The sequence below is a fragment of the Maniola jurtina genome, chromosome 2, assembly GCF_905333055.1.
Source record: "Maniola jurtina chromosome 2, ilManJurt1.1, whole genome shotgun sequence".
In the NCBI taxonomy this organism is placed as follows: Eukaryota; Metazoa; Arthropoda; class Insecta; order Lepidoptera; family Nymphalidae; genus Maniola; species Maniola jurtina.
The window spans coordinates 15,815,887-15,830,329 of NC_060030.1; the positions used below are offsets into that span (position 1 = coordinate 15,815,887).

The 14,443-nt window shown below is 35.6% G+C and overlaps 1 protein-coding gene across 8 annotated transcripts in view; it reads right to left on the reverse strand.

Annotated features, from left to right (window-relative positions):
• Positions 1 to 14,443, reverse strand: part of LOC123874672 — a 132,974-nt gene that overhangs the window by 15,108 nt on the left and 103,423 nt on the right. For 4 of the 8 annotated variants that reach the window (XM_045920186.1, XM_045920179.1, XM_045920212.1 and 1 more), the window contains one exon: positions 2,049 to 2,251. In XM_045920186.1, coding sequence (XP_045776142.1) covers positions 2,049 to 2,251 — 203 coding nt within the window. Of the gene's footprint in view, positions 1 to 2,048; positions 2,252 to 6,355; positions 6,682 to 14,443 lie in introns of all 8 variants that reach the window. The other 4 variants (XM_045920188.1, XM_045920187.1, XM_045920198.1 and 1 more) reach the window with 2 other exon arrangements.

Sequence of the window (14,443 nt, forward strand, 5' to 3'; positions counted from 1 at the left end):
ACCATATATTATAGTTTTCCATGTGAATACCATATTTTTACCATTTGAAGAGGTAAAAATTAGTTCAATAATAAAATTCACAAAATCCAATTTGGACAGCCCTAAATTAAAAGGATGACACGTTTGTGTGTACAACTGCTAAGGATTCTCCTCGCTAAGGTTATGTTTACATCATTAATTGGATAGAACCTGTTTTATACGCTTCATCAAACTCGTACGTAAGTACAGATACGATTAATGTGAACAACATTTATTATACGTATCATTGTCAAGTTACCTAATGGTGTAAGTGGCGGAATGAAATCCTAACGACTGTGGATTCAAATACTATAGTTGGACTTAAAATATTATACCTAGTCATTTCTCTTCAGCTTCACGTTTACAAGCTCTGTGGGAAGTCCCTGTTCGATTCCCGGGAGGGTTTGGAATTTTATAATCTTTGGTCTGGTCTGGTGGTCTTCGGCCGTGGTTAATTACCACTCTATCGGCAAAGCCGTGACGCCAAGCGATTAAGCATTCCGATACAATACCGCGTGAAACCAAAGGCGTATGGGTTTAATAAAAACTGCCATAGCCCTTCCAGGTTAGCCCGCTTCCACCTTAGACTGCATCATCACTTACCACCTGCAGGTGAGATTGCAGTCAAGTATCTAAATAAAAAAAACCCATCGCCGAATCACTACCGAGCACAGGTCTTCTTTCAGAACGAGAAGGGCTTAAGGCCATAGTCCACCAAGTGCGGATTGGCAGTCTTCGCTAACTTTTGAGAAAACCAAAATGGTCCAAAGGACTATTAGCTATAGACATGCTATAGATAAATTAGAGGTATTTGGTGCAAGTATATCCAATGTTTAATATTAAAAGGCTATTACCGCTTACAGGTTAAAAGTAGGTTGCTTTTAATGTCTTTTCCTTTAATAAATAAAAAATGAGAAATCAAGTTTCCTTCCGTTCAAGGTTTCTAGTTGTAACTTATAATAAATATAAATAGATAAAGATGCGAATCGCGTGCAGCTAAACACTAATTAGGGATTTGCAATTGATTTATTTTTATTGTTTAGCAAAAGGCAAGCACCTTAGTCTTGGCTTCTGTTTTTACTAGGAATTATTCTTTAAGGGGGTTTGTCATCATTCAATCATGGTTTTCAGTTGTTGTATAAATATAATATGCTGTATGTGGTACATAATATAGTGAAATTTCATATTCATAACTAGTTTAGTTCCTTGTTAGTTTAGTTTTTGAGATAGCCTCCAACACAAAAATGGTCAGACTGACAACTTAGACAGCCCACCATTTTCTTATTTTTTAAGATAAAAAGAATAAAAAATATGTTCCTACTCTACTCAATGAGTTCTAAACTATGATACCTCACACAGCCGAAAAAAAAAAAATTCGGCTCCTTTTTCATGCATAAATTATTATGCAGGGGCTCCCCTGAAAAATAATTTAATTGATATTGGGTTTTGGGTTAATCTTCTACACCAAATATCAAAATTTCAGGGCGTTAACTTATTTCGTCTACGAGCTAGAGACCTGTGAGACGCGGACAGACAGACAGACACATAGCAGAGTGACATTAACAGGGCTCTCTCCGTCACTCGTTTCATACAATCGTAGTTCCAATTTCATTTGAATATTAAGCAACCAAAGTCCATGAAATTTTGCAGACATATTCTAGAAACTAATATCTGTGTCTGTGGTGTTTTAGATTTTTCTAAAAATATGTAGTTTTAAAATTACAGGGGCTCAAAGATTTGTATGTAAATTTTTAAGACCGCGTAACTTTGAAACCGAATATTTTAACAGAAATCTGGAAAACCACAGACATAGATATTAGTTTCTAGAATATGTCTGCAAAATTTCAAGGACTTTGGTTGCTTAATATTCAAATGAAATTGGAACTACGATTGTATGAAACGAGTGACGGAGAGAGCCCTCTTAATACTGCTTTGATTTGCCCTTTGGGTACGGAACCCTAAAAAAAAAAACATCAGATGTACGGGAGCAGCATTTTAACCATACTCTACCGACGTCATTTGTGTCTCACCTTGTTCAGTATAGCAGTAGCCAGCAGGTCCTCGTACGTGGATGCCTCGGTAGGTGTCTGCGGCTCTGCAGCGTACCGCGCGAGCGCCGGCAGCGCCGCAGCCTCCTCCACCACTCTAGCGACCAAGCGCTTGAGTTGGGCGTGGGCCCCGCTGGCGCCCAACGCGTGGCCGTGACTGGGCCCGGAGTGATGTTGAGGTAGATCTGGGGAAAAATTAAGAAACTGTTAATATACAGAGTATAAATAGACCCCTAGCGAAAATAGCGCTATTTATTGTACTACCTAAACACACTCCTCGTCTTATAGTTTGTAGGTTCGAACATACGGGTTACCTGGGAGAGATTACTTTAGTGATAAGGTCGCCCTTTGCATTTCTAAAATTGTATCATTTTATTATTATCTTTGTATTTTTTGTGCAATAAAGCTGTTTAAATAAATAAAAATAAAAAATAAACACAATCCAAAATCAATAACCATTTGCCTTGTAGATTTATCATTTTTTAAACCCGCAATGTATAGCGTGCAAAACTCGGGGTCAATGCCTAACACACGATACAGCACCTATCTACGCAACGTTGGTTAACCTCTAGCGTCAGTCAGGTGTTTTATGTGCAATACATTGTGAGCTTTAAAAAATACAGGAGTTTTTTTTTTTGGTATTTTATTATCAGTAAGTAATCAGCAATCACAGTTCTAATAACAGCCTGTATAGTGAAAAAAATTTCTAGACTCTTTTGTCCGTATTTCTAGTTCCTAATATGTAGATAGAGAATACATAAGGAAATAAGATAGATAAAAATAATATGCCAAAAATACATCTTTGAAAACAAGTTTTGGAGTAGGTATTTTGTTAATGCTGAAACTTATTCTGGTTAATTAAGCGTGATAAAGAAATAAAATAAAATCATCATAATCCTACCATTATATTCGTAAATGATGAGTCACAATCAATAAATTATATCAAAAGTGTATTGTGAATTGTGATGCAAATGAAAAGTTTCGAACAATAACATTCCAAAAATGTGAGCAACTCATTCGGTGAGCTAACAATTAATTATTCTATAATTATATTATGATACATAGTTACACATCACACTAATATAACAAGATAAAGTTGAAAACTAAAAGCCCGACTGCGCTCGTCTTAATAAACGCTTAAATATTAGAGTAATTTGTTTTTCTGTGGCTTGGTATATTTTAAAGTTTTAGTACATTTATGTTTATGAACTCAGAATTTTCTCCTCTTTCATTTGACATCCCACTCGATACAATAGCAAAAAAAAATTTGGAGACCCCCACTTTTTTGATGAAACATCCGATAGGTCATTTTTTTCATAAAATGTAGCCTATGACACCCGGATCTTTACGACGAATCAATTGACAGAGCATTCATCAAAATCGGCCCAGTAGTTTAGGCGCTAGGTACGGTGGAACACACCGAATCTGGATACAAACACACACATATATACTTACATACATACATACATAGACTGCTAAAATCATAACCCTTCCTTTTGGCTTTGCCGCAGTCGGGTACGAACAAATTAATTGCCGACAACAGATCTCAGTAAACAAGACCATTCCTTAAAAGAACAACCTGTCAGACCAGGTACACAAGTGTAAATTAAAAATTTATAACACCCCCGACAAGTGAAGGTTACAGTAACTAGAAAAGAGTTGATAACTTTCAAACGGCTGAACCGATTTTTTTGAATTATAGCTAAGAACATTCTCGATCAAGCCACCTTTCAAACAAAATAAACTAAATTAAAATCCGTTCATTAGTTTAGGCGCTACGGTGCCACAGACAGATACACAGATACACAGACAGACAGATACACAGATACACACGTCAAACTTATAACACCCCTCTTTTTGGGTCGGGGGTTAAAAAAAAGACCAAAAGACCTCGCAAGTCTAGCTAGGGCACTTATTCTTGTTCAGCAAGTCATCTTATCGTAAATTACTGTAATATCGGATAATTATACACAACTACTCGTCCATTGTAATCCTGACGTCAACTACCCTGAACTGAAGATGTCATTTGTTGTCTTCACAAGGCTTGATCTAACCGACTTTTTTTCTACCATAGAGTACTATACAATGGTAGCTTTAATCCTATATCGTCTAGCCTACCGATTTTTTGCTAAATTATTATTAACTAGAAGATGCCTGCGGCTTCGCCCGCGTGGATTTCAGTTTTTTAAAATCCCGTAGGAACTCTTTGATTTTCCGGGATAAAAAGTAGCCTATGTGCTAATCCAGGATATTATCTATCTCCATTCCAAATTTCAGCCAAATCCATTCAGTAGTTATTGCGTGAAAGAGTAACAAACATACACACACACACACATACAAACTTTCGCCTTTATAATATTAGTGTGATTATGCTATTAGGAAATTTTTCTCAATGTGTATGTAGTTACCTATAACTAGGTACACATTGAGAAAAATTTCCTTCTGATTTTATTCTTCCAAAAGCGTTTCCTTTCAAAAGGAAATTTTCTCTTTCCAAAAGGATGTCTGATTAATTTTTTTCTAATCTATGGTGCACCTATTCGAAAGGTTCCTTTACTTAGGTACTGTTAAGAGCAAAGTCCACAAGACGTCCGCAAACTTTTATTAACAAATTGAGATCATAAAAACAAAAATTATCACTATAAGTTACCTAAAGTTAATTTGTTTTGGATTTTATAATTGAAGAAACATTTTAGGACACAAAAAATCAACGTCAAACCATCTCATGTATATTCATAAGCAAGAATTATCTTCATTAATTGCGGAGGGTTTTTTGCTCGTCTTCATGCTTGTGAATGTCTATTTGCGATCTCATAATGACTACTTCTTAGATGTTACTTAGCATCTTTTTGCTAATAACTTTATTAATATTTTTTATTACTCGGTTCAGAAGGTAATAAACAACTAATAAGGAAGCTTTTCGAATGAATATATGAATGAGATTGCTTATCCTATTTTTAAATAATACTTGTTCTATAAGACCTCTACCTACACCAAACACGATTTTAGGTCAACGGGAAGTACCTTAGAGGTTTTCTTGACAGACACGACAGACGGTCAGACGGAAAGACAGACAGACAACGAAGTGATCCTAAGGGTTCCTTTTTTCCTTTTGAGGTAGGTACGGAACCTAAAATCTACGAAAATTTTGGGAAAATATGCCACTTGTCAAGAAAAATATTTTTGTAAATTGAGTTTCGCAGGCAAGTAAGTCGCTTTAAAAAACGTAATCTAAATAGGACCTATATCGAGATATTCAACGGATACGAAGGCAACTAAGTAGCAAAATAGCTATGGGTACTTAAGAGGGCTCTCTCCGTCACTCGTTTCATACAATCGTAGTTCCAATTTCATTTGAATACTAAGCAACCAAAGTCCATGAAATTTTGCAGACATATTCTAGAAACTAATATCTATGTCTGTGGTACTCCAGATTTTTGTTAAAATATTCGGTTTCAAAGTTACGCGGTCTTAAAAATTTTCATACAGATCTTTGAGCCCCTGTAATTTTAAAACTACATATTTTTAGAAAAATCTAAAACACCACAGACACAGATATTATTTTCTAGAATATGTCTGCAAAATTTCATGGACTTTGGGTGCTTAATATTCAAATGAAATTGGAACTACGATTGTATGAAACGAGTGACGGAGAGAGCCCTGTTAAGACCAAGTTATGATCTGATCTGGTTCTCTATAATACTACTTATTATACCGGCTTTTGGTGTATTTTTTCATCATAGAAAACAAGTTGAGTTTATGGAACTATTTTCTCGGTGTCCTTGCTTTGTACTAGAAGTATTTAATTGTTGGTTAGGTACTTGGCTCTTCCAAAATCAATAATTGGTACCTACTTGGGTTGTTGAAGTAGGGAGCTCCTACTGTCGAATAATATTATGTAAGTACTTGTCTTATTTTTTACTGTGGGACGACCTCCAGCCCGCTGGACCGATGACCTGAAGAAGGTGGCGGGGAGCGGGTGGATTAGGAAGGCGGAGGACCGTGTTTGGTGGCGCGCTCTTGGAAAGGCCTATGTCCAGCAGTGGACGCATACAGGCTGATGGAATGGAAAAAACTTGTCTTATTTATTACTAGCTTTGCTTGGCGAAAATAAATCCTTTTTATTCTTTACCTACCCATTGGAAATTTGTCCTTGTCCTTGTCTAGGGTCTGGGGTAAATAATAACTAATTAATCAGCTTTATTTGCGTTCAGCTAGCACAAAAGGTGCACACACACACAACGTACCTACTCTGACATCTGTCATGTAACGTTAACTCCTCAACTTACCAAGTATCTCTTCAAGCCAGTAGCAGGACACGTAGAGGAAGATGGCCACCCCCAGCCAAAATCCAATCAATAACACGGCGAGGTATTCCCACATTTTTTCACTTTATCATCACTTTACCATCACTTTAGCGTTCACTTACTGTTCACTTTATGATTACTAGATCATCACTAATTAGTTGGATACTAAAGTTATGCTTCTTTTATTTTGGTTGATAGTAGAGAGCTTATTTTCGTCATTTTATAAGTAGAAGGTGACGTTGATTTGGTTTTGATCACATGATTAGGTACGTTTTCTCGAGTTTTCCTTAAGATTCCTGTTTAAATAACTATTATTGTCTATACTATAATATATTATTAACTATTATTACAATGATTCGTATGCCAAGTCAAAACTACCACCGGTTCGGAAATAAAATTCTATTGAGAAGAACCAGCAAAAACTCTGTTATAGGTATTTATACTTTTTCAAAAGGTTTCTGGTTAGATACTTGTTATCATTTTGCAATGTAAGGTAACAAACAAAGTCGTATACTTAATGCAAAGTTAATTGCTAGCTTGCAAGTAGGAACTTGGCATGGAACAAAAATTCGTGTTTTGCGAACTTTTGCTTGAGAAAGTCAAAATTGTCAAGATGATTCGTAAAACAATGAGGCTAAAGAAACAATTGCTTATTTGCGTTTTTTTTTTCGAAAATGCGCAAGTCAGCATACTAAGGTTTTCTCTTGTTTTCACTATGAGTTTACATTATATTTTATTTAACAGTTTAAACGTGGTTAAGGTGACTGCGGGTCAACTCCTGAGGTCAACTTGTGTTTTTGTAAAAATAGAAATTAGGTAAGTAGGTAGGTATTGTTCGAAAGTGAAGTTCTTTTTCATAAGGCTTAAAAGTAAAAGAAGTGAACCAAAATCCAAAAAACAACCCTTAGTCAACCCAGTGAAAAACACTCCTACAAAAACTTCTAGGATAATCAAAATGTGACCAAATCTAGTACACCTACAAATCTAGTACCTAAATCTAGACAAATCTAGTAAAAAGTGTTTCTAGACATTTCTCTTAAAAATTTTGTACATTAAGAGGGCTCTCTCCGTCACTCGTTTCCACTCGTTTCATACAATCGTAGTTCCAATTTCATTTGAATATTAAGCAACCTAAGTCCATGAAATTTTACAGACATATTCTAGAAACTAATATCTATGTCTGTGGTTTTCCAGATTTCTGTTAAAATATTTGGTTTCAAAGTTACGCGGTCTTAAAAATTTTCATACAAATCTTGGAGCCCCTGTAATTTTAAAACTACATATTTTTAGAAAAATCTAAAACACCACATACACAGATATTAGTTTCTAGAATATGTCTGCAAAATTTCATGGACTTTGGTTGCTTAATATTCAAATGAAATTGGAACTACGTTGTATGAAACGAGTGGAAACGAGTGACGGAGAGAGCCCTGTTAAAACGTTATTTTAGCGGTCTACGTAATTTCATAACCGTAGTTATAGCAAGTTGTTGAGGTTTGATAAAATTGTTTAACCGTAAACCGATCGAGTTGGTGTTACAGTTTCCGCCTCGATATTGCACTTTACAAAACAAAAATCTACTTCAACAAGCAATGGGAGAATTCGATGCGGTGAAAAAGGAAAAACAATAACCATGTCGAACAAAAATAAAACACCATTTTGTTTATTTGATCTTGTTTACTTACGAAATTCTTTTTGTAGACAACATCACAATAAATAACAGGTTTATCCGGACGACTAAATATCAATTTAAAATTATAATTTACTAGCGATCCGCCCCGGCTTCGCACGGGTAGCTTATTATAATTTTCGTAGGGATCTCTAATTAAAAAAATGAATTATAGCCATTGACTTATCCTACTTAATATTATAAAATACGTGAATGTGTGGATGTTTGTTACTCAATCACGCAAAAACTACTGGACGGATTGGGCTGTTTGGAATGGAGATAGATTATACCCTGGATTAGCACATAGGCTACTTTTTATCCCAGAAAATCAAAGAATTCTCACGGGATTTTGAAAAACCTACATTAACGCGAACGAAGTCGCAGGCATCAGCTAGTATATAATAAAGCCCATATGTTGCTTTCTACTGGTAAAAGAATTTTCAAAATCGATTCTGTAGTTCCAGAGATTACCTCCAACAAACAAACTTACAAAAGTACCTTTTTATAATACATATTAATATAGATTATTACTTATGTAGCGATTGTTATACTGTTCGTGATAATAATTCCTAGTAGGTATTATAGTGGAGCAGACGATTATACTTTGTAAAGTGCGAAAATTGAAAAATCACTTTCTATGAAAAATCGCCTGTGAAATCATTATTTTCACTAAATAAAATGATTTGAATATACCTAGCTACAATCATTATCAACCCATCGCCGCACCGGCTCACTACTGAGAACGGGTCTCTTCTCAGAATGGAAAGGGTTTGGCTATAATCCACCACGCTAGCAAAGTGCGGATTGAGACTTCACACACCTTTGAGAACATTATGGAGAACTCCCAAGCATGTAGGTTTCCTCACGATGTTTTCCTTAAAACAAGTGATACCTATTTAAATACTTAAAACGCAGATAACTCCGAAAGGTTAGTGGTGCGTGCCAGGGATCGAACCCCAGACCTAATGGTCCTAATGGACTTTGTACTATCCAATACTAGCTTAGCTTCTCCTTTCAGCAAAGGTTGCCTGGTAGTGATTGCTCCAAGCAATAAGGCCGCCTTTGCACACAATTGTTTTTTTTTTCTGTTTTCTTCTTTCTGTGTTGTGTTCCTTTATAAGTATGTGTTTTTGTGTGCAATAAAGTGATCTATCTATCTATCTAATGCAATGACCTTCTAATGGATAGGAGACGGACGTTTTAACCACTAGGCTATCACTAGTATGGCCATCTCTAATTTAAGAGAAGTGTACCGTACCTAACACTTCTCATAAATAAAACGCATAACGCTTGGCCTCATTCGCGCTGCCTCTAGAGGTCGTCCGGCGATCGCATACAAAATACAAATCGGCGCCGAATACACATTCGTAGTACACACGCGTCCCCGTTTCCGTCGATGCGCGAAAAATTGTAGTCTAGGAGCTGGCGCACGAATCTTCGCTTTGTTTATAACCACGGACTTAAACTACACATCCGTGGTTCCGTTGTTCATAACAAGTTGGTTAATTACGGCTAATCTTTAACCAAGTATTTTAAAGCGATTTATTTTGCAAATTGTAAGGAGTTATAAATAAAGATTTTTCAAATTCTTAGACTTAACAAAATTGTATCCTGAAAATGTTGGCTCTGCTTGAGGTTGAACATAATACTCAACTTAGTATTTAAATAGTTAAAATTTACTCTCAAATTTTCGTATGAGATGTAAGGGAATAATTTCGCTGATTTTCTTGTTGTGTTCATAATTGTTAAGGATAAGGTTTGTTTGAAATAATTTGTTTGAAAAATCTTCAAAAAATGCAATCGCGCAAAGCCGTGGCGTGTTGTTAGTGATTAAAATTAATAATAACTAATTGAACTTATTATTATAATGTATGATACACTTATACCTACATATTTTGAAACTGTTTCACTTTCAGTATAAGTACAGGGTATCCTTAGTTTTTATTTGTTTATCCCTGAAAAAAATACTGTGAACAAACCACCACCAGGTTTCAGACTACTATTTATTTATGGTGCATTCCGAAGGATTTAGTAACGAATGTGCGCGATACCGTAATAGGCTATCATTAGATTTGCAGTAGTTCTCCTTTTTACGAGTAAATAAGTAGTATTTACTATTTTACCTTTCACTTAATAGCTCATACGGTCCGTGGTCCGATTGAAAATGATAGTTTTAACTTAACGGCATCGAACGAGTCATAGGGAGCCGCTGGATTTAGGCGGCGTAAGACCGTGGCGTGTGGAAGTCCCAGCTAGAGACCTTTGCCCAGCTGTGGACGTTTTTCGGTTGATAATCATGATGATGACGAACTGAACGGTTGACGTCGGCTGACGATTTCACAAATGTTTGGAACAATTAAACTCATTACTAAAAGTGTGTTAATGTACCTAGTAGAGATTAAGGAAATATTTTAAAAACTAAATTTTAGAGAATTTAAAAAAAATCATGGTCATCATTTTTATAATGGTCTACCTACTTATTTAAATACCACTGATATATAAATCTGCGAATTTTTTGTTTTAACAAACGTGCCTAATAATTTACCTACATTTTCAAAATATTATCAATTTCTGACTTTGATTGGAAATAATCAATTTATATGCCAATATAAAAATTGAAGTTCCTGTTACCACCTATTACTTTTACCAAGTTTTATTATAAGTTGAAATAATATTTTCAATTTCCTGTTACTTAAATGTGTTAAAATAAAATAAAAGTGCTTAATAATTAAGTATAACTATTTCAAACACCTGTTCCACAGTTAAAGAAAACCTCGTTTCCTCCGAGCAAGGTTAGCTGTAAAAGGAAATCGGGGCCCGCCTGAATCACTTTCGCTGGAAGTGCATACTACTGTACCTACCTGCACCTACAATATGGGCCTACATGTTACGTAAGCTCATGTAGCCCTAGTAGAGAGAGCCCGCGAGGGCCAGACCTTCGTCTAAATATAAAAGGAAAACCTGCCTGACTGACTAACTGATCTGTCAACCCACAGCTCAAATTACTGGACGGATCGGGCTGAAAGCCATGCAGATAGCTAATATTATGATTTATGACGTAGACATCCGCTAAGAAAGGATTTTTGGGAATTCAACCCCTAAGGGGGTAAAACAGGGGTTTGAAATTTGTATAGTCCACACGGACGAAGTCGCGGGAATAAACTAGTTACCTATTTTATAAAAGCTAAATGTTTCTTTGTGTATTGAACCCAGAACAGGAAGGAACGATCAGAAGAAGAAGGTGTAAAAAACCATACGTCAAAGTCCAAAGTGTATTTTTGTGTATTTTCTTCGGAATAGCATAGGAATTAATCTCGTCATGCATTGCCAGACATCAGTATCGTGGTAAACTTCTGCCAGACATCCTTAAAATAGTTAAAATATATAAAAATACACTTTATACTTTGACCTTTGGTTTCTTACACCTTTGTGTCCTGCTGCCAAAGCAAAGCCACCATGATCCAAACTTCATAGTCGCTGATCGTTCCTCCCTATGGAGACAAATACGCCGAAAAATAATTTTCAGCTTTTATAAAATAACGAAGGTCTAGCCCTCCCCGGCTCTTAAGTCCATAGGCTGTGTACCTGCTTGTACTGTCGTTTTCATATAAACAAGTTGGTGAAGTATGGCTTTTGCTTTCTAACGTCTTTCTTCGCGGCATAACGTTAAAACATTACATAAAACGTATATAAGCTGATGTCCGGTATGGTTCTATCTAACCTTCACGCAAGTGCTGACAACAACTGTACAAAGTTTAAACCATTCGGATGAATGGTAATTAACACAGTTCGAAACATTTTATCTTGACTATGATATAGGAAAAACTAGGTGATGCCCGTGACTTCGTCCGCGTGGATTTAGGTCTTTAAAAATCTCATGAAAACTATTCCGGTACTAAAAGTAACCTACATAATATGTGCATCTGGGGAACGCAAGATAAATTTTTATATTAGCTTTGTACCTTTGGTCAAAATCTTTTAAAGGCAGACGGACATGGTTTCGTATTTATACCTAATATTACCTATTATATGGATTTAGAAAGAAATGGCTTTGGTAATTAGGTAGATTGGTAGGATAATAACAAGTCACGGCTAAACCTGGATTATATCAACACCTGAGCCTATTATGAAAAGATTTATTTTTCGTAAATCGTCTCAGACAGAAAGGTCATGGATGATGAAAGTATTATGAGTATTTTTAAAATATAGATTTTTTATAGTTTATCCATTTATAAATTTGATTTTTTATAGTTTTAATACATTTTATATTAATTGAAAATGTAGGTACCTATCGGTCAACTTTTTGATTTTGACTTCAAAGATGAGAAGGTTCTCAATTCAACGTATATTTTTTTAGCTTTAATTTGGAATTACGTATTTTATTGTAGGTATTTTATTACTTTTAGTTCATACAAAAACGTAGGAAAAATATAAATAAATAAGTAGGTAGCTATTAAAAAAGATGTCTCCGTAACCTTCAAAGTAACCGTTTTAAAATAATTACAATCATTATGTACAATGACAGAAATAACAATAAATGTAAACAAATAACAGATAAGTGAGGCGTTATGCCAACAGTCAAGCCAGAGGTGCGTGAGCGAAGTAGGTAGTCTTTTGTAGCATTGATATAGGTGCGAAACCAAAGATAAATACGGTGTTGCGCAAGAATGGTCATAAAAAAACATGTGCAAAAATATTTTCGTATTATTTGTTCTATTAAATATTAGTAGAAATAAGATTTTATCATATGAAATTAAACTAGAGTGGGTATAAAGATGATCAAGAAAATAACCTACCTTAGACCTTATTTAATGAACAATCACAAATCAAATCAAATCAAATCAAATCATTTTTATTCAAGTAAACTTTTACAAGTGCTTTCGAATCGTCAAAATAATCTACCACTGGTTCGGAATGCTGTTCCTACCGAGAAGAACCAGCAAGAAACTCGGCGGTTGCTCTTTTCAAATGTACAGTTTACAATAATATGCCATACTGTATACAAGCAATTGCAGCGCCGTGTATTGCTGGAGCGAATCAAATCCAAGCTTTTTTGTCATTTACATAATCTTCGATTGTATAATAAGCTTTTTTCAGCAGCATACTTTTAATAGATTTTTTAAACTTGTGTAAAGGCAAGTCTAAAATGGATTGTGGAATTTTATTATAAAATATTACACTCATTCCCACAAACGACTTTCCCACTTTCCTGAGGCGGAGCGTAGGATATGCGACACACTTCACACTAATATTATAAAGGAGAAAGTTTGTATGTGTGTGTGTGTGTGTGTGTGTGTGTGTGTGTGTGTGTGTGTATGTTTGTTACTCCTTCACGCAAAAACTACTGGACGAATTAGGCTGAAATTTGGAATGGAGATAGATAATATCCTGGATTAGCACATAGGCTACTTTTTATCCCGGAAAATGAAAGAGTTCCCACGGGATTTAGAAAAACCTAAATCCACGCGGGCGAAGTCGCGGGCATCGGCTAGTTAAGTATAATGCCTTTTTCCCGTAGGAATCCATATTAATATAATGTCTTACATACGAAAGTTTGTCTATCTGTCTGTATCACGGCCCATCCGTTTATCCAATTTTGACTGAGACGGACATAGCCTAATTTTTATCCCGAAAAATCAGAGTTTCTATAAGATTATTTGGAGTAGTACATTTTTTAAACTTAAATAAATGTGGATGACGTCACGGGAGTATCTACCTAGCAAAGAATAAAATTCACACTCAATTATTTTTGTACTGCGGCCGGGTTTGTAACGTGTTTGTCTGGTTTGTCGTTAAAGTTACATTGTAAGGGGCTGTGTATCTTTGGTTTCCACATATCAGTGTTCGGTACACATTGTGTAAGAGTAAAGTGCATGCAATGTTTACACTTTACACATTCATTATTATATGACAGCGTGACTGAGTTAACGCGGTGAACGGGTTAAATAAACTTACGGGTCTTTAAAGATTTATAGATTTCCACAGTGGTAAAAAAAAATTAAAGACTTAGGCTAGGTACCTATTAATAAAAAAAAATATCACTAGTATAACCATTTGGTTTAATAAGGAAGGAAAACATCGTGAGGAAACCTGTATGCTTGAAAGTTTTCCACAATTTTCTCAACGGTGTATGAAATCTGCCAATCCGCACTTGGCCAGCGTAGTCCTTAGACCATACCTATCCTCCTTAAACCTTTCTCAATTGAGAGGAGACCTATGTCAGAGTGAACTAGAGTGAGGGAACTCTCGGTTTGATCCTGAATTATTATTAGGCTATGGTGACGTAAAATCATAGAAAAATAGGGCTACCTAAAGGCCGATTCACACCAATTGCGTACACGTGACGCGTTCAAAACCCTAATACACCGGGTTACGTATACGTCCACGCTTTACGCAAGCGG